The sequence below is a fragment of the Drosophila montana genome, unplaced genomic scaffold (genome assembly GCF_035044405.1).
Source record: "Drosophila montana isolate Dmon_TW-CO22-7 unplaced genomic scaffold, ASM3504440v1 contig_1505_1, whole genome shotgun sequence".
NCBI classification, from domain to species: Eukaryota; Metazoa; Arthropoda; class Insecta; order Diptera; family Drosophilidae; genus Drosophila; species Drosophila montana.
Genome location: NW_026996452.1, coordinates 4,781,929 through 4,800,787, shown reverse-complemented (window position 1 = coordinate 4,800,787; position 18,859 = coordinate 4,781,929). Strand labels below are relative to the sequence as shown.

General features: G+C 44.5%; 3 protein-coding genes across 6 annotated transcripts; 2 read left to right on the top strand and 1 right to left on the bottom strand.

The window, feature by feature from the left end:
- Positions 1-522: 522 nt before the first annotated feature.
- Positions 523-1,586, top strand: LOC135436305 (trypsin-4). Its single transcript, XM_064693881.1, has 4 exons — positions 523-1,136; positions 1,216-1,256; positions 1,325-1,396; positions 1,455-1,586. Exons 1-4 carry the CDS (start codon positions 544-546, stop codon positions 1,532-1,534), a joined length of 786 nt encoding a protein of 261 aa, XP_064549951.1. The 5' UTR covers positions 523-543; the 3' UTR covers positions 1,535-1,586.
- Positions 1,587-1,723: 137 nt separating this feature from the next.
- On the top strand, positions 1,724-4,461 carry LOC135436284 (glycerophosphodiester phosphodiesterase 1). 3 transcript variants are annotated; one of them, XM_064693853.1, is made up of 6 exons: positions 1,724-1,951; positions 2,048-2,367; positions 2,461-2,633; positions 2,695-2,899; positions 2,972-3,147; positions 3,461-4,461. In XM_064693853.1, exons 2-6 carry the CDS (start codon positions 2,062-2,064, stop codon positions 3,612-3,614), a joined length of 1,014 nt encoding a protein of 337 aa, XP_064549923.1. In that variant the 5' UTR covers positions 1,724-1,951; positions 2,048-2,061; the 3' UTR covers positions 3,615-4,461. The 3 variants fall into 3 exon arrangements, with proteins under 3 accessions (XP_064549923.1, XP_064549940.1, XP_064549931.1); XM_064693870.1 differs by having other exon boundaries at positions 2,045-2,367; XM_064693861.1 differs by having other exon boundaries at positions 1,724-2,367.
- Positions 4,462-5,301: 840 nt separating this feature from the next.
- On the bottom strand, positions 5,302-18,843 carry LOC135439060 (microtubule-associated protein futsch). Of its 2 annotated transcripts, XM_064697681.1 has the most exons (7): positions 18,236-18,843; positions 17,875-18,081; positions 17,759-17,805; positions 14,777-16,665; positions 14,628-14,717; positions 13,832-14,203; positions 5,302-13,777 (listed from the first exon to the last, which is right to left on the bottom strand). In XM_064697681.1, exons 1-7 carry the CDS (start codon positions 18,401-18,403, stop codon positions 5,454-5,456), a joined length of 11,097 nt encoding a protein of 3,698 aa, XP_064553751.1. In that variant the 5' UTR covers positions 18,404-18,843; the 3' UTR covers positions 5,302-5,453. The 2 variants fall into 2 exon arrangements, with proteins under 2 accessions (XP_064553751.1, XP_064553759.1); XM_064697689.1 differs by lacking the exons at positions 14,628-14,717; positions 14,777-16,665; positions 17,759-17,805; positions 17,875-18,081; positions 18,236-18,843 and adding an exon at positions 14,296-14,320.
- Between the last annotated feature and the right edge of the window lie 16 nt (positions 18,844-18,859).

Here is an 18,859-nt window from a genome sequence, read left to right as displayed (position 1 = left end):
TGTGACCGTGCAACGCAAACAGCAAAAAAGCAAACAATTCGCAAATGATGTAAGAACTATCGATGCATCGCAATTACAAATATCGAACAGCACACCATAAAGTAATCGAGTATTTTGACGGTTCAATTAGAAATTTCAAATTTTCAAAGATAACATTAACATTAATTCAAACCATGAACATGATTTTAAAGTAATACACGAAAATACTTAGAACTATGTTTGTTACTGTCCTCATGCCCAATTACAAATATGAAGTTTAACCAAATTGTTTTAAAACTGTGGGTAATTCCATTACCACTAAGAATAACCCAAAGGGGAGTTCATTGCCGTCGCTTAATAAACAAAAAATCAGAAAAAACAAATCAAGCCAACACACTAATTGACAATTGTTAATTATAGACAACGTTTGAATTCAGCTGAAACGAACTACATGAGCTGATAACAGAGAGCTTTGATAATGAAGACGTAAAGTGCAAGTTCGAGACTGTTTGATCAAAATGTTTCTGCCCAGCGAAACTCCAGTTACGTTGAATCAGCGACGCCATGCGGAACATAGCACCAGTTGTTGCTCTAATATTTGCAGTCTTTTGGGCTGGCAGCGAGGCGGCTGCCCAGCGTCGGCCCGACGGACGGATCGTCAATGGCCGGGAGGCCAACGAGGGCGAGTTTCCCTATCAGCTGTCGCTGCGCCGCCTCACCGTGCACATCTGCGGCGCCTCTGTGCTGGACGGCAGCTGGGCGATAACCGCCGCCCATTGCATTGACGGGCACGAAAATCAACCGCAGGAGTTCACCCTGCGGCTGGGCAGCGTCAAACGTGCCAGCGGCGGCAGCCTGATGCCTGTGCGTACGATCTACAAGCATCCCTCGTACGATCCCAGGGACATGAACTTCGATGTGGCACTGCTGCGCACCCAGCCTGGCGCCTTGACCATGGACCCCAAAGTATCGCCCATCGGCTTGCCGGAGTCGGGCGAACCGATTGAGGAGCATCTGTTTGCTGTCGTATCCGGCTGGGGCTATATGAGCAGCACGGAATCGGTGCTATCCTCTGTGCTAAAATACACAACAGTGCAAACGGTTAATCAGGCAAAATGTCACAACGATTTGAGATATCATGGCGGTGTCACCGAAGCGTGAGTAATGCGAGATACGTCTCCAAAATATCCAATTAATAATGAACTGTATCTGTATCTGTATCTGTTTGTGTGTTAGCATGTTCTGTGCGTCGGCACGTAACACGGATGCCTGTCAGGGTGAGTAGTTGTTAAAGAAGTAATACAATTATTATTAGTTACATTTCATTTCTTTTTTTTACTTTTAGGCGACAGCGGTGGCCCACTTACCGCTCAAGGCAGACTGATTGGCATTGTGTCCTGGGGCGTAGGCTGTGCTGGTGGGTTTTTAGCTTTTGTTTTTTATACATCTTTGTATACCCTTTAATTTGCTTGCAGATCCCTACTATCCGGGTGTTTATACGCGCCTGTCACATCCATCTATCAGGCGTTGGGTGCGCTTGCTAACCAAATTGTAAATTTAATTGCGCTTTGACTGCTAATCAAACCTAATAAATACATTCAGATCTATTTAATTGTTTGCAATCGTTTTTACTCACTAAGTACTCACTTTTAAAATGCGCGCACAACGCGTTGCCTGTTATCGATAGTTATGTGCTACGCTTGCTTGCATTTGGCACATCGCTAAGACCACTTCTTATTGGAAAATTTACGCACACATCGTTTGGGCTGCGTTTGTGCTTGATTGAGACGGTTTTATTTAGAAATAATTTATAAATTTATTTGCGATTTAAAGTGCACTTGAACGAAACGAATTGTGCAGACAAGCAAAACACAAGCGCACAATACAACAAAAGAAACTGTCGGCACAAAGGCAAAGCAGCTGAGTGGGAGTGGCAACGGGCGTTAGTTGGCGGCGCGCATTTCTTATTGGGGTAAATGCAAATAAACCAACTAACAAAATAGATGTTTATAAATAAACCCAAAACAACAACAACAACAATTTGTGTGTGTGTTTGTGGATTTAGCAGCAGTCTTGTGGTGAATGTGGTGGCGCTGGTGCTGGCTGTGCCTGAAAATGATCTATAAGCTATTCTGCTGTTCGGTCAGCCTCATATTCTTCTGCTTCAACGTACTTTGGTTCTTCTGCAATTTGGCCATACCATGGTGCACACTGACCCTGCTCATCATTTGTGTGGCTTCCAAATTCGTGAAGCTACAGCGCAGCCCGAACGAGAAGCGTTTGCTAAGTCTGCTCAATACGCCGGACGACTGGCCCAATTATTGGCCAATTGCGAATCGTGGCGCCGGCTACGATGCGCCCGAGAACTCGCAGGCAGCTGTGAAAAAGGTGAGTGTTAGTGTGCGTGACGTCAGCGCCAGTCGGTGGTTGATTTTCGGGCAAATCAAAAATCAATAACATCCCCACTTAAATGTTTTATAGTGCCTTGCACGTGGCTACCGAAATGTCCTGCTGGATGCCAGCATAACGGCATGCAGTGAAATTGTTATTGCCAATCGACTGATTGTGGAGCGTGCCGGGCTAACGGGCAGCCTGTCGCACCACACGCTCCATGAACTGCAGCAGCTTAGCATCACGGAGCAGCATCCCATGGGGTACGTTTAACCTAATCTCAAAAATACAGTCACAAGCGAATATGCAAATCCTGCATTATAGCTCCCAATACGACAGGGAATCCGTGGCGACGATTAAGCAACTGGCGGAATTTCTGGACGAGCAGAATATATCGCTCACATTGTTTTTGCATCTGCAGGACACCAGCGCGATCATGATTGATCAGCTGCAGAAATTTATGGCTGCGAATGAGACATTTACGGAGCGCACCATTGTCGTCAGTCGCTCGCCGTTGGCCATTTATCAGGTACAGCAAAACTTAGCTACAGTGCACAGCCGTTATGGTGAACTTTTAATTATATTTGATTAACGTTGACAGCTGCGCAAATTGAGGCCCGAAATCATTTGCGGTCTGTGGCATGAGAGTTATTTATCACTGTCGATACTCAAATCATCAACGCTTATTACCTCTATTTATGGCGCAATTTTGCGTAATATAATTGCACCTGTAATTGGTATAAGTGTTGTTTTTCTCAACAAGGAGGAGTTCAATTTGTAAGTTTCACACTCAATTTATATTAGCTAACAAACCTAATTTGATTTTTTAATGCTAAAAAAAACGGTAAAAGTTGTTTTAAATTTTGGCAACGCCCCAAAAACGAAGTTGGCAAAGCGGTTCGATAAATTTGTAAAACTCTGTTGTTGTTTTGTTTTGTACATATTCGTTGATCAAGGTGGCAACACTGCAGCTGATTATATTTTGCATGCCAATTAGCCGTTACGTGAGAAAATCAAATCAAAGTTTGGCGAAAAACTGACCCAAATTTATATATTTGTACATATTTTATTACATCCGAATTCTTTGCAGGCACATTGGCGATCTCTGGCGCAATGTGGGCGTGCGTCCAATTGTTTACATGGTTAATTCGCCCAACGAGAAACGCTATTTTCAGAAAACAATGAAAACGCAATACCTCACGGACTCATTGCGCTCCGAGCCGCATCTCTTGATGAAAGCCTAAAAAGCGAACAAACATTATTTCAAGATAAAAGCAAAACACACGCGCGCGCACGCACACACACACACACACACACTAACACACAAATCATTTGCATTTACATTTATATGTATAGATTCTGAGCACAGTTTGCTTTTAAAGTTGTTTAATTTCATTTGTTGTGTGCCTAAAGTGAGTTCTTGAATACTTAAAAGCTTTTGAAAGTATTACCCAGTAAAATTGAAGCTACTTTTATACACAAGATACGTATTTATGTTTTATGCTAAGTTGATTATGCTTTATTTTATGTAGACGCTATTTATGAGGCGCAGGTGCTGCAATTTATATTTGCTACACAATTCCCACACGTCCAATTATTTTTATTGAATAATTACATTATTTATTTATCGCTATTTCTTGTTATATATGTTTTTGATATTTCTTTTATAGTATATAGAATTTCATATGCTTTCATAAAACTAACAAAAGAAAACTCTGCCACATTATGTTCTCAAGCCTTGTGTATTAAATATACATACATACATAAATATATATAAATAACTTTTATAGGCAGCTTTTATATGCGAACGTTTACTCTAATATACGCAACATTTTGTAGTCCCTTGTTATTTAGAGCCCACAGCCCAAATATAAATATATATATATATTTATACACAACTAAGCTTGTATAGAAAGACACAATCCGAACTACTTAAACAATAAATATTCTTATGTATTTGGATGAGCACAAGCTAGAACGAATTAGTTATACGATTATACCAAAAAGCAAAAACCATTTTATAACGATACGGCGGATTTGTGTGAAGAATAATTATAAAAATGCAATAAACGAAAGTAAAGTTAATCGTAAGCCAACCATTGTTTTTATTCTTTAAACTTTAACTGTGGGAATTTTGCAAGGCAAGGAGTCCTATTGAAGGACACGGTATTCAATCTCGGGAAATTTTGGACTGACCTCTGGATTACCTTCATTCCGAAGGCATTTGCGGTTACCACATATTATCTATGGATGATCTACCATTAAGTAATTACATCAAAAAATATATTCTAAGGATTATAAACATAATTTAACTTTATCCGCTCTATAGATTATTTCCCCACTCTTGAGATAATCAAAGTACTTACCATTTCGGAGGATCAACCAAAGCTTAAGTGATTATATCAAAAAATATATTCTGGAGAATATAAGTATAATTTAACCTTATCCGGTCTATAGATTATTTCCCCACTCTTGAGATAATCAAAGTGTTATCTACCATTTCGGAGAATCTAAAAAATATATTCTGGAGAATATAAGCATAATTTAACTTTATCCGCTGTATAGATTATTTCACCACTCTCGAGATGATCTAAGTATTATCTACCATTTCAAAAAATATATTCTAGGGAATATAAATAAAGTATTATCCCTTGCAGACAAGCACCTTTTCAACATTCAAAAATTTGCCATTTCATTTAAGGTATTTTTTGAAATTTTCTTTATTAGTTATTTGATCTTTCTGAGAATCCTTACAGGGTAAGTTATTTATGTATATCTATATATATATATATGTATTCATATGCATTCTTTTATGTATTATTATTATAACTCATTTATGTATGCTTGAGCGTGTGTCTTTTATCTTAAACGTATAGCACTCGCTCCAACTCCAACTCTCTCATCTGCTTCCGGAATTTGTAAACTTAAAAATTAACAGTACGTAGCTAAATATATATTACCATGCTGCAAACCATTTTTTTTTTGTACACAGGAGGCATAAACAATAAACAAAAACTTATGAACTTTAAACGGAGAAATGGTAAATATGTTAAAATATATAATATATATGTATGTATGTTGATTTATTTACGACGAGAGCGTGTGGCACGTTTGGGCGCTTCGGATTGCCCAGGCTGGGCCGCAGATGCTGTTGACGTTGTTGTCTCTTCCGTCGTCTCGAAGTGCACCTTGCGACCGCGTCCGGCGCGTATGGGTGCCGGCGTCTCCGACTCATTTTCTACTTCCTGGACGGGCTTGGTGGTGCGTGCAGCACGTCCACGTGCAGCCGGTGCTCGCTTGGTGGCCGGCACCTCCGTTGAATCCATCTCCACATCGTTCGGGTCCGCCACAACGACTGGCGTCTTGGCGCGTGCACCGCCTCGGGCTTTTTTGGTAGCCGGCTGCTCCGCCTCTGGCTGCGCCTCAGCTGCTTTGGCTTTGCGTGCATTGCGCTTCGCTGGCGTCTGCTTTGGCTCCGCCGCATCCTCCACATCGGCCTCTTCGTGTTGACTGGTGGCACTCTCCTTGCGATTGCGTGCAACGCGTTTAGCTGCTGCGGCTACAATATCGGCCCCTCCATCCATTTCAGGCGCCTTGCGCCGCGCACCGCCACGCGGTTTGGTTACCACAGGCGTGGCCTCGTCCGCTGCGACCTTTTTCTCTGGCGGCTGTTCGGCTTCGGCTTCGTGTTCGGCGGCAGCTTTGCCCTTGCGCCGCTTGGGCGTAGCGGGACGTTGCACAGCTGCATCCACCAAAAGCTCCAGCGCCTTGGCCGTCGGCTGACGGACACGACGTCCCCGCGATGTGGCCGGCTTCTCGTCGTCGGACGTTTCATTGTAATTCTTGCGCGGCACATTGCGTCCCTCACGTCGCTGTGAACTTGTTTGATCTGGCAGTACAATCGTCTGTCCAGTGGGCGTGTGCGGCGCCACGGGCTCCACGGGCTCCACAGTCGGCTCCGCGGTTGCTTTTTGCTTGGTGGGCAGCGGCGTGTTGGGCTTTGGTATGGGCGATGTTCCTGCACCTGGAGATTTGGCAGCTGTAGTTGCGGCCGTTTTGCCGGCTGCAGGTTTACGTGCTCGGCGAGACGAGGAGCCCAACTTATCCTCATCCGATGTTTCGTCATAGTTCTTGCGCGGTAAATTCCGTCCTTCGCGACGTCGCGGCGTTAGCTCATCCTCTGAGCTTGGCAGCTGTGGCTTTGGCGATGCTGCCACAACAACTATGGCTGGTTCCGGCAGCTGCGCGTGCAAATTCTGCACATCGAGCTGCTGCTCCAGCTCATCAACCGTTGCGGACAATGAGGCTTTGCGTCCACGTCGCGCGGTTGCCTTCTTCGCCTGCGGCGTCGGCGGCGGCGGCTTCTCCACGGAGGTTTCTATATGAACTGACGGTTTACGACCGCGTCGTTTCGTGGGTTTCTTTTCGACTGGCGGCTCTGCTTCTGCGGCAGCTTTGTGCTCTACGTCCGCGCTGGGCTTGCGACCACGCCTAGCTTGTTTCTCTGCTGGCTCCTGCGACGTTTCATCCGTTGAGTGCATTCCGTCGTCCGATGCCTTACGACCGCGTCGCTTTTGCTTAAGCTCAGCCGTCTCAGCTGGCGCATCTGTATCGGCTGTGGCCTTGCGTCCGCGTCGCGTTGCACTCTTCTCCCGTGAACCGGATGCCACGACCAGCTCCTGTGCCGGGGATGCTGGCTGCACAGATTCCGCAGAGACAGATGGCCGACGGCCACGCTTTTTGACTGTGGACGACGTCTCCGCCACAGCTGGGTCTTCCAAACGCATGCTCTTTGCCGCCGGCTCGGCTGCTTCTTCAATTATAGCAAGATGCTCCTTGGATGCTGCTTGCTGCTCCACAGTTTCCGCTGAAGCTTTGCGTGCAGTACGCGCGGGTTTGCGCTCTGGCAGCTGCGCTGTTTCGGTTGTTTCTGCCACCTCTGCCGATGATGCCTTGCGACCGCGTCGTTTGGGCTTCTCTTTGATTGGCTCCTCAATGGGCTTTACGGATGCAACAACTTCCGGCGCTTCAGCTTCAACATCAGCGGAATGCTTGCGTCCCCGTCGCTTTGGCTTGTCTGTATCGGTTGACTCCTCTTCCTTCTCCACTTGAGTATGTGTTTCGTCATTTGTTCCCTCTACGAGTTTCCCTTGTGCCGGCGCCTCGCTTGGTTCAATTTCCGTTGTCGGTTTTCGGCCGCGTCTCGTCCTAGGCTTATCCAAGTCCATTGTTTTATCCACAATTGCTTCTTTCAACTTCTCAGCTTGCTGCTTAGTTTCATTAACCTCAACTGTCGCTTTTCTTCCGCGACGTTTTGTTTTGGGCAGACTGTTTGCTTCTTCAGACGTTTGACTTTCTGCTTCGATAGCTTCTTCCACTTTCTTCTCTGCAGGGGATTCCGTTTCAACTGCCTCAACTGTAGCTTTTCTTCCACGACGTTTTGTTTTGGTTAGATCGCTCGCTTCGGCGACAATCTCTCCGTGTGTGACAATTCCTACTGCGATTGTCTCCTCAACTTCCCGCTCAACTGCTTCAGTGTCCACCGTTGGTTTCCTTCCACGGCGTTTCGGTTTATGTATTTCTGCGATTGTGTCTTTCACATTCTTCTCGACTTCGACATCAACTGTTGATCTTCTTCCACGCCGTTTCGCTTTGGTTAAATCGCTTGTTTCATCGAACTTATTCTCTGTACTTATTTCGACTCCTTCTGCAATCTTTTCAGCTTCCTGCTTTTCAACGGATTCTTGACTTTCATCCGTCTCCAACGCAGATTTACGTCCACACCTTTTAGTCCTGTCGTCCGTTTTCCCTTCTACTTGGGCATCAACAATTTCAGCGGCATGTTTTTTGCCACGCCGCTTCGGCTTTTCCTGGTCAGTCGCCTCTGCAGACACTTGCTTTACATTTTCCGCAAGCTCCGCCGTAGATTTGCGTCTAAGTCGCTTGGGCTTTTCCATGGTCTTATCATCAGCTTCTGGCGCCTTTTTCACATTCGTCACACGCGCAATATTTTCGACGACATCCACCTTCTGCTGCACTTCCGCTTTCTCAATAGTTTCTTGATCTTGACTTTCGGCAAACACATCTGTTGACAGTCGTCTGCTGAGCTTGGAATTTTCTGCCTTCACAGTAGGTGTTGCGTTTCTGTTGCCACGTTTGCTTGACTTCGGTTCGTAAGGTTCGGCTTCGGGTTCCACAAGTATTGATGGCCTGCGGCCACGTCGCACTTTCTTTGGCTCTTCCTCCATTTTGTTCTCCAAATTTTCAGCTTCGTTTACTTTCTGGGCTTCAGTAGCTACTGCCTCTATTTGAACCTGTTCAGAGACTGCCTGCCGTTCGTACCCGTCGCCTACTGTTACCTGATTTAAGTTGTCGGTAGTTGTGACATTTGCTTCGGCATCGGCATTTTCTATATTCGAAATCGAGCTGCTATCTTCGGGCAATTCGATTGCGACTTGCATTGGCGGTGATTCAAGAGGTTCAGCTTTTGTGTCCTCACTTTGTTTATCCAGCACAGAGTTGGTGTCAGTTGAGGAATCATTCAGTTCAATAACCGCTTCATCAAAAGGTGCAATAACTGTTGCATCAGAGCTGGAATCTGCTGTAGTAGAATCATCTAATTCAATCACAGTCGCAGCTACAGAGCTGGAGTCAACTGTGGAATCATCCAAGTCAATTACCGCCTCGCTTTCAACAGGTGAAACTTCTGCGGGCATCTTTTCAGTTTTCTCCACCTCATCCTCATCATCTTTGTCTAGGCTTTCAACTTGAGACGAGCTTAAATTGATCTCTTCCATTGGAATAATATCTTCCGCTCCTTCGGATTGATTAGTTTCAGTTTCCTGTGCAGCATTCGGTTGATCTGCCATTTTACCAACTCCTTTATCTTCCTGTCCAGCCAATTCTTCTTCTTCAGCTAAAAATTCTTCGACGCCAGTCAATAAATCTCTCGACTGCTCTTCTGTATCCATTGCTAAGCTGTCTTCAATCGGATCATCTGCTACAGATTCGGAATCATTCTCAGCCGCGCAGCTGGCATCCAAATCAATAGCTGCCTCAACTTTTTCTGATTCATCAGAAGACTCTTCCTCGTCAATCGTGGGCCTCTCCTGATCATTTTCAGCTACAACATTCAGCTCCGACTGATCAGCGCTTTCTTCAATCGGATTATCTGCTACATATTCGAAATCCTTCTCAGCCCCGCAGCTGGCATCCAAATCAATAGCTGCCTCAACTTCTTCTGGTTCTTCAGAAAACTCTTCCTCGGCAATCTTGGTCTTCTTCTGATCATTTTCAGCTACGACATTCAGCTCCGACTGATCCGCGCTTTCTTCAATTGGATTATCTGCTACAGATTCAGAATCAATGTCAGCCGCGCAGCTGGCATCCAAATCAGTAACTGCCTCAACTTTTTCTGGTTCTTCAGAAGACTCTTCCTCGGGAATCGTGGGCTTCTTCTGATCATTTTCAGCTACAACATTAAGCTCCGACTGATCCGCGCTTTCTTCAATCGAATTATCTGCTACAGATTCGGGATCATTCTCAGCCGCGCAGCTGGCATCCAAATTAATAGCTGCCTCAACTTTTTCTGATTCTTCAGAAGACTCCTCCTCGTCAATCGTGGGCTTCTTCTGATCATTTTCAGCTACAACATTCAGCTCCGACTGATCCGCGCTTGCAGCTTCTATTTGGTCAAGAACTTGATTACTTTCTCCTTGAACTCCCAGTTGTTCGTCAGGCGCAGCTTCAGCTGTCACATTTTCATCCATTTTGGCTACACTTGAGGCGGATTCATTCAAAGTGTCATTTGAAGCCTCAACCTGTAGTTCTATAGACTCTGCGACGGGACTTGATTTTGATTCTTCGATGTCCTTCTCTGCCACATTATCAGCCGTGTAATCCAAGTTTGTAGTTGACTCTTCAGCCTGTACTGATGATTCTGGAACTGGGCTTGATTTTGCCAGTAGGTTTTCATTTTCTTCTATAAAATCATCCCCAGCTTTGCATGCAGCATCTGTATCGATTACATCCACAACTTTTTCATGGTCAGATTTGATATCTTGCGAGATCTCAATAGGTTCCTCAAGATCTGACTGATTTGCTGTCGAAGCATCTAAAACAGTATTCACCGCTTCCTTTATGTCTTGGCTTTGAGCTGAGGATTCAATAAAAGGTGGTATTTCCTCTATCGGTTCATCTTGTTTGCCATTGGTTGTATTTTCTTCTTCCGTCTGCTTTTCGTTTATGGATATTTCAAGAGATTCCTGTCCTTCCGTCTCTGCATTCGATTTAAACGAGCAATTATCTTTCCGCTTAGCTTCCTCATCCACTGACGCTTTATCTTTGGATGAAATTGGAATTTCAGTTGTTGTTACAACTGAAGCATCCAATTCAATAGCAGACTCATGCATAGCTTCATCAGTGACGTGCATTTCATGTGCATCAGTAGCCTCAATCGAAGCTCTTTCAGAAGATGATTCCATCATTTCAGGAGCTTCTGCACCAAGCTGTTTGTCCACATTATCTGCTTCACCCACAACTGATGTGTTCGGTTCAATCAACGACTCATCTACATTCGTGACTTCAGATGGTGCAGGTGCTTGTTCTTTGTGTTCATCCAAAGTATTATCAGCTTCTGCTACAACTGAAGCATTTAATTCGATGACGGACTCATCTACATTCGTGACTTCCTCATCGCCTTGAGTTGTATTCTTATCCTTATCACCAATTGATTTTTCACTTGTTTCGCTAGCCTGTTCATTGACATTTTGCTCATTCTTATCGCCTTTGACTGCAACGGATGCATCTGGTTCAATCAGTGACGCTTCTACATTGGCGGGAGCTTCGTTCGTGTCCGCTGAGGATTCTTCGGAAGATCTGGGCAGGATATCACCAAACGATGCAGTGAATTTATTTTCGTTTTCATCATCAAGCTGAACTATCGACTCATTCTCATTGGTTGTACTGCTTTCAAGGATAGCTTGAGCAGCAGATTCCTCAGATTCGGCATTGTCAGATTCACTTTCAGCGGTGGGATTCAATTGGTTTAACAATTCCTCGGCAGATCCTGGCATAGATTCTTGGATATCTTCTTGAACAACTGATTTGCCTGCTGAGGCATTCATCTCCATTTCCGGCTCAGCTTCGATAGAGGTAGCCTCGCCTTTGCATTCAGTTTGAGCCACCGTTGAGGCACTGATTTCCATCAACAACTCATTTAGTTGAATAGCTTCCACCCCAGCTTCACTCAAATCTAGTATCTCACTGGGCGATGTTATAACGATCTCTGGAATTTGCTCCTCTAATTGTTCAATTAGAATATCTGCATCTTCTAGTACAGAGGCATCCAATTCGATAACGGACTCTTCTAGGTCGACTGTAATCGTAACATTTTGAACAATTGCCTCCTCATCAGCAGGTGTTTTTGTAATTTCCTCAGCTTGTACATCGGCAGTTTCCCTAGATGCGCTTGTGCTACTTATTGAGGTTTCTTTGGACTCTATAAACTCTTCCAGAATAGACTCTTGCTCATTTGTGGCTTCAAGTGTTCCCGGTATTTCGGCTTCATTTGTATCTTTTGCCAAGTCATGTTCAAGGGATTCTTTAGATACATTTGATTTAAGCTCTGGACTTTGCTCTTTTTGAATCTCACCCTTTTCTTTGCTGGAGAGTTCACATTCCAGAACTTCTTCAATCGACCATTCTTCGACAGGTTCATCGACGGCTTCGAGTTCATCAGCTAGTTGCTCAAGATCCTGAGATTTATTGAACTGAAAGTCTTTATTTTTGTCATTAACTGTTGATTTATTCCATTCCCCAACACTAGACGTTGCTGCATTTGATGCATCCAGTTCTATTATGGACTCATCTTTACACACGTCTGGAGCTTTATTTATATCTTTGCTCAACGATTCTTCAGCTGCGCTTGAAGCATTCAGTTCAATAATGGACTCATCTTGCACTTTGCTTAAATTGTTGTCTAAAGATTCTTCTAAGCTCGTGTTAACTTCATCCTGGCTAACATTAATAGTATAAATTGTAGATTTTCTTTTGATATCAATCTGAGCCAACGTTTCGTCTATGTTAGTTGCCTCCAAATCAATCTGGAATACGGTTTGAGTTGATGTTTCAAGTTGAACTGATAATTCCTCGACAATTGAGACTTCAGTTTCCTGGCCATTCTTCTGAGAATTATCTAAGATAGCTGATTTATTTTCAATGGACTCTTGCTCTTTGACCGATGAGTTCTCAGCTATATCAAAATCGTATCTATCTTGTTCCGGTTCTTTGATAGAAACATGATGAGAATGCTCCTGTTCAAGATGAGTTTCTTCTACTTGAACGACAGATTTGTTGGCATTTGGCTTCTCTAGTTGCTCATTGCCATCTGGTACCACTTCCACCTCATCCTCATCGTCGCTAAGTACTAGAGGCTCAGTCAGACCCACCATCGAATCCGTATCAGAGCCTTCTTCCAGCCTCTCTTTCCTGGGCGTACGCAATTTTACAAGACCCGTGGCCTTTGTTTCCTCCAATGTCACATCGCACGAGGCCACGCCGGAAACAATTAGTTGCTCAGAGAACATGGAATCCGATGTCTGATCGAGTAGTTGTATGCCGCTCACTTCGCAAATTTCCGTTGATTTGGCTATATCCGAATAACGCTCATTGCTCAGCGCACTCGTATGAAGATCTCCTCCAGCGCCAGGCTTGAATGCGGTGCTTGTTAAGGGATCCCGATTGCTGCCATCAATATTAGCAATTGTCATCAGCGCCTCGGAGTTCATAGTGTCACTCGGTTCCACAGACTCGTCTCTTGCTACAGTTGTGGACAACGGATCCGGAGCGGAAGTATTGGCTACGCTGACAGCAGTCACATTTATCTCGGCCTCCGAGTCCTCGACAGTGATGACGGGATTCGTTGCTTCCGCCGTCAGCACATCATCAAAGATTTTATCCAAGTGCAACGTTGTATTTGTTGCATTCAAATCGTATTCAGTGGTCGTGGCCAGCGAATTCTCACACGTTTTCAGCACAGCGCTAGCGGGCTCGTTTGGTATCATTAGATTCTTGCCACGCGGCGTCTTGAAATACAAGTCCTGTGCATCGCCCGGCGCTTCGGAATGTGTCAGCTCCAATGTAACACGATTTACAGTTAGTTGACGTTTGGGAGTGCCAGTTGCATCATTTGAATCAGCTTCCAGTAGCTCGTCAATGTTGCCCAGTATTGGCGATTTGGGCACCTTGGGTGTGCGCATCATTTCGCGGAGTCCCTTGAAACGCGGTGTACTGCAGCTTTTGGGCGTCTTCAACAGCTCCCGCATGCCATGGTAGTCAATTTTATCTGGTTCATTCGCATCAGCTGTCAGTTCATTGCCGTAATCCTCATCCGCTGGCAATTTATTAGCTGTGAAAAAATTGTTCATTACTAAAAACGTTTTCATCGCATTTAGGTACTCACCTTCTATCTGTAGTGCATCCTCCTCTTCTACTATGACGCCCATGTCGCCCACAGATTCGTCCACTTCCGCTGCTGGCTTCGGTGTATGGATTAGCAGGCGTAGCGATTTGCGAGTTGGCGTGGACAGCTCCTCCGTGAGGCGCCGCTTACGTTTGGGCGTGGCGGGAGCAATGACGTTTACTTGATTTTCCAGACTCGCCGTGCACGAGGCACGACGTGTGGGCTTGCTGCACTGCTCCAGTTTGTTGCTGGCCTCCATTGAGGCGCGGCGAACGCTGCGTCTGGTCGTTAAGCCGACTGCACTCTGTTCCACTGAAAGGCGTCGCATGCTGCGTCTTGGTGCTATCTGTTCGACACCTTCTTCTGGCGAATCTATATTCATATAATACAAATATACAAAATACCTTAATGGATAATACTATACAAATTTGTTACAAAAAATATGTTGTTAAATGAAAAGTTACTTTTTTCCATGATTTTTGATTGATAACTTATTAGGCTATGTTTTTTATAATTCCAATATTCGATTAAAATTCTAGGAAACCTTAGTTTGACATAAGGTTAATATTTAAATAAGCTCTGTACCCAGGTCCACACTGTCATAAAATATATGTTACTAATACTAGATACCAGCTGCATATTTTAGACATCGGTTTTACTGCTTCCACCCTCGGATTCACTTTAATAGATTTAACTAATTAACTTCTGTGTTGCCCTTGACTGTTGCCGTGGCTCAGGCAATATCATTCCATTGTGTACATCTGTTAATTGCATTTTATCAAGTCCTGAGACTCACCATTATCTTGGACAGCATTCTCTTGGCTGGTAGGCACCTCCTCGCAAATGGCGTCCTCAGCTATATGCAGGTCTGTAATACCATCCTCAGCTGTGTGTGAAATTACATTAGTTAAATTTGAATTGAAAAATGATGATAGACCTTCTTACCTTCTTGATATGTTGTTGTTGTGGCCACCTCCTCGCAGATGCTATCGTCAATAACATCAACTGTTGTCACATTGCACACGCTTTCAGTGTGTGGATCCTCAATCAATTCCTGGTCTGTTTCTTGTGATCCAATAGATTTATCATCGCTGGCAACTTTATGCTCAACATCTGTCGGTCTAAGATTCTCTTTCCGAACACTGGTAGGCTCAACTGTTGTCGAATGCTCCACGGCTGCCTTCAGGGATTCGTTATTGGCTTCAATACAAATATCTGCAGGCAAATTCTGAGAAACATTCGCATCGAAGGTTCTGTCTAGTGCATGCTTATCATTGGTCTTATTCATGGCTTCACTGATTTCGCTGCTTGTTCTGGAAATTTCGGTATCTTTGGTGGCTGCTGCAGACACAATTCCTGTGCTGCTCTCATTAAGCTCCAATCGTGCAGCATTGCCATTACTTTGAATTTCATTTAAAGAAGCTTCCAGCTGTTTGCTCTTATCCACACTCCTGTCCAGCAAACCAACTAGGAGAGGCTTTCCATTTTCTTCATCGTTTATCAAAGCAGCCACTGCCTCCAAAGCTGCTGCTGCCATGGGCTGTTCCACGTGCTCGCCATTATCATCTATGGTAAACGTGCGACTCAGCTCAGCTGAAGAATTAAGTTCAAGATCTGTTGTAAAGGTGTCATTGGCTGCAAGGTCTGGTGCTCCTTTTGGCTGTGCCGCATCAACTTTGGGCGAGGCGATGCGCTGCGGTGAATTTTGCTTGGGCGAGTTAAGAGCACGACGTGCTTTGGCCACCAGCTTGTTGCTCATACCCATGCCGGGACTCAGCTTGGCGGCGGCGGCCAGCGTTTTGCGCACCTGCGAGATTTTGTTGTCGCGCGGACTGCTTAAGCATACCGACTGACGTTTGCGTGGCGATGTCAGCGGTGCTTTGGCAGGCACTCCGGACTGCTGACGACGGCCCACTGTGCGCCATTGCGGCTGCGGGTGGAAGGGCAGGCGTCGTGGCGCGGTCAGGCACTGACGACGTGCCTCGAGCAGCGACTGCCTGCCAGACGTTGCCGCCGGCGTGGTGCGTTTGCTGTTAGTTGTGGGCAATTGCTTCTTGGCGCTGGTGATCAGTGCACGTTTCATCAGCGACTGCGGCGTACGCTTCGGCGTGGACCCGGCCGCCAGCAACTGCTCCTTGGGCGTTTTGGCCAACAGACGTGGCTGTTGTTTTGATGATGAGGGCGTGGACGAGTTGGTTATGTCTATGACCAGCGGCGAAGCATCAGAGGATTCATCTGTGGAGTCGACACTGATGATGCCAGCACTGCCGGGCGTATGTCTGGGCGTCACGGCTAATGTGGGCCGCAACCGTTGCGGCGTTGTCAAATCAATTAGAAACATGGATGATGCACGTTTGCCAGCCAGAGCCTTTTTCGATGTGGACGGCGTGCTGAACTCCATTAGATCGCGACTGCAGCTATCATCGTTCTGTTCGGAGAGCACACTCTTCGGCGTATTATAGACGCTTTTCGGCGTTGTCGCCGCCGACAGCAGTCCGATTGCTGTGCTGGGTTTCATCACGCGCATGAAGGACTTTTCAATCTTGACGCCCGTTTCGCGTGGTGAAAACGATGTGATTGCCACATCCGAGCGGGCACACAACTGTAGCATTAGCTTATTGCAAGGCTTGCTGGTATTCTCCTTGTTCTGTGTCGCCTCCAGCAGATCCACTTTGGGCATCGTATCGTCCACGTCTTTGGCTGGCGGTGTTATACAGCGTTCCGGCTCTGCCGCAACCGTAGGCTCTGCTGCATTGCTGCTCGTGCTAAGCTCCAGTTCGCGCGATTCAATGGATGTGTTGCCATCATCGTCCGAATTGATTGAATATCGAAAGCTGTAAGCAACCGCATATAAGTAAATCACATATTCACTAAAATCACAAAAGTTCCTATTGTCTTTAGAAACTTTTCAATTAGAGGTTTTGAAAACATTTTCTAGCATTCTACTTAAAGTTTCTAAGATCTGGCAGAGGCAATCAAGTTTTAAAGTAAAGTACACTAATTATTACTCTAGAAATATTTATAAGACCATTTGCTAGACTATATACTTGTTCACTTTATAAAAGTAAAACACGTCATATAAATTTTGTCATATAACGTATTATAATTTTGCCTGAATTAACACCCTAATGAATATTTTATAAGCTAATATTTAAAATAAAATATTAGCAAACTGTATAAGAAACTGCTTATATTATTATTTTTTGCTCATTCTGCGAATCATACTTTAAACAGTTTCCAAATTTTCAGCGGAAATGGGAAATTTTCCCTACTTGAAGACTATTCTAAAATCAAGCCGCCCGAACTCTTCTTCCATATGGAAGACATACGATTGTCATGTGCGTGGCTCTGGCTCTAATAATCAAAGATTTTGTTTATGCACAGTTATTTGAAGTTAAATTGTACACATTTCCCTTTGGAAACATGTAATATATGTTAAAAGCATGTAGAGTAAACAAATATTTGCTTTTATCAAATTGCGTATTGTTTCTATATCGCTACAAATATAACAAAATTTTGAATAAATATCGCTGTTTATTTCTAGACAACATATAATAGTCCTGTACTATATTTTTGTATATATGTGCATACACATATTGCATTTGTAAAGCTCCTATATAATAATTCTGTATGTAGGTATTTACACACATTTTTATGTGCTACCAAACTACTACACAATATTTCTGTTTAATAAAACAATATCACAATTAACTAACAAATGAAGTTTTCTAATCTTCTGCAGCGCCCAAAACTTCTTGATTGTATTGCAATTTCTTGATTTGTTCTTGAGTTTTCTTGTCTCTCAGAGCATATGTTAGCGCATTTAGGGGTTAAATGTGTGTTTGTCCTTTGTGTTTGTCCTTAGACAGTCTCTGACTACCTGGGCCGCCTGCTGCTTCATGCTTCATGCTGCTTGCTGTTACTTACTTGTGGACGGTGAGGCGATTGTCGAATTGACGACGTTGTCGGTGAGCCTGTAAAATGCGCCAAAGCCAGCCAGATTAGCGTCTATATAGCTGTACCAGCAATTGGACTGTACTCACTTTTAAACTGGGCGATGAATTTGGCGCCTGCTCCGGTGGCTGTCGATCCGGTGTGTTAGACTCTTCACTTTTGGGAAAATGCCAGATATACGATTCATTCAGTATTTTAATGCGTGCGCCATGCAGCAGTGGACGCTTGGCCTTCATCTGCACAATCTGATCGTTAAGCAGGATTGGCTCGCTGCTCGAGTGATTGTAGATGGTTACCTAGATGGCGAATGTGAACAGATTTGACAATTATAAACATTCTTATTATTAATGCTATGGCAAATCGATACGCGCGCATTTCATTTACACACAAACACACACGCACACACACACGCACTTACACACAACAGACGAATGCACACACTGTACTCACCCTGCCAAAGGCATCGCATTGTATCTCGCAGTGAATGCGCTCAGCATCGGGCAGCACCAAATCGCAGCCCAAAAAGGAGCCCACATTGAAGTTACGTCCTTTCGCCGTGTATGCGACTGTAGTGCCAGCGGCATTTACATAGTTTAATTGGGCGCCATCCAGCGACATTATACATTTAGCATTAAATTAATTACAATGCAGCTGCGAATGAAAATTTGTGAGCTTGTGGGCGGTATGAGCGTCGGCGACGGTGGCGGCTGCAACTTTCGCTTGGTGCAGAAGAAAATGAATAGAAAAAGGAAGCCGCAAGCGAAAAGTAAAGCTAGACTTGTACAGCGCACATAAAAACACGTTTAACACTATAACTGATACTCGCGCAACACTAACCGAACAGTTTTTCAGTGCAATAGACGTTTATTACGCACTTTATTTTGTGTTTTTTTAGCGCAAACAGCCCGGTTTTCTGTACAGGAATTCTTTTTGCAAGGGACGCGCGGCTCAGACATGCCAATCTGACTAAAACTGCTGTTAAATTCAAATGCTCGAAATTGCTAGTTGTGTAAGTGCTGCCAACCTGCTTGTATGGCTTTGTTTATGATAATTACCTAAATTGAAAATGTCTTT

Bases quoted from the DNA above. Each gene is read 5' to 3' on its own strand.
- LOC135436305 (XM_064693881.1), top strand. From the start codon at position 544: ATGCGGAACATAGCACCAGTTGTTGCTCTAATATTTGCAGTCTTTTGG. The intron at 1,137-1,215 runs GTGAGTAATGCG...TTTGTGTGTTAG, and splicing joins CATGGCGGTGTCACCGAAGC to CATGTTCTGTGCGTCGGCAC. The intron at 1,397-1,454 runs GTGGGTTTTTAG...ATTTGCTTGCAG, and splicing joins CTGGGGCGTAGGCTGTGCTG to ATCCCTACTATCCGGGTGTT.
- LOC135436284 (XM_064693853.1), top strand. From the start codon at position 2,062: ATGTGGTGGCGCTGGTGCTGGCTGTGCCTGAAAATGATCTATAAGCTA. The intron at 2,634-2,694 runs GTACGTTTAACC...CCTGCATTATAG, and splicing joins ACGGAGCAGCATCCCATGGG to CTCCCAATACGACAGGGAAT. The intron at 2,900-2,971 runs GTACAGCAAAAC...TAACGTTGACAG, and splicing joins CGCCGTTGGCCATTTATCAG to CTGCGCAAATTGAGGCCCGA.
- LOC135439060 (XM_064697681.1), bottom strand. From the start codon at position 18,403: ATGTCGCTGGATGGCGCCCAATTAAACTATGTAAATGCCGCTGGCACT. The intron at 18,082-18,235 runs GTGAGTACAGTG...TTCGCCATCTAG, and splicing joins AATGCGATGCCTTTGGCAGG to GTAACCATCTACAATCACTC. The intron at 16,666-17,758 runs GTAAGTAACAGC...GGTTGCTTACAG, and splicing joins AATCGCCTCACCGTCCACAA to CTTTCGATATTCAATCAATT.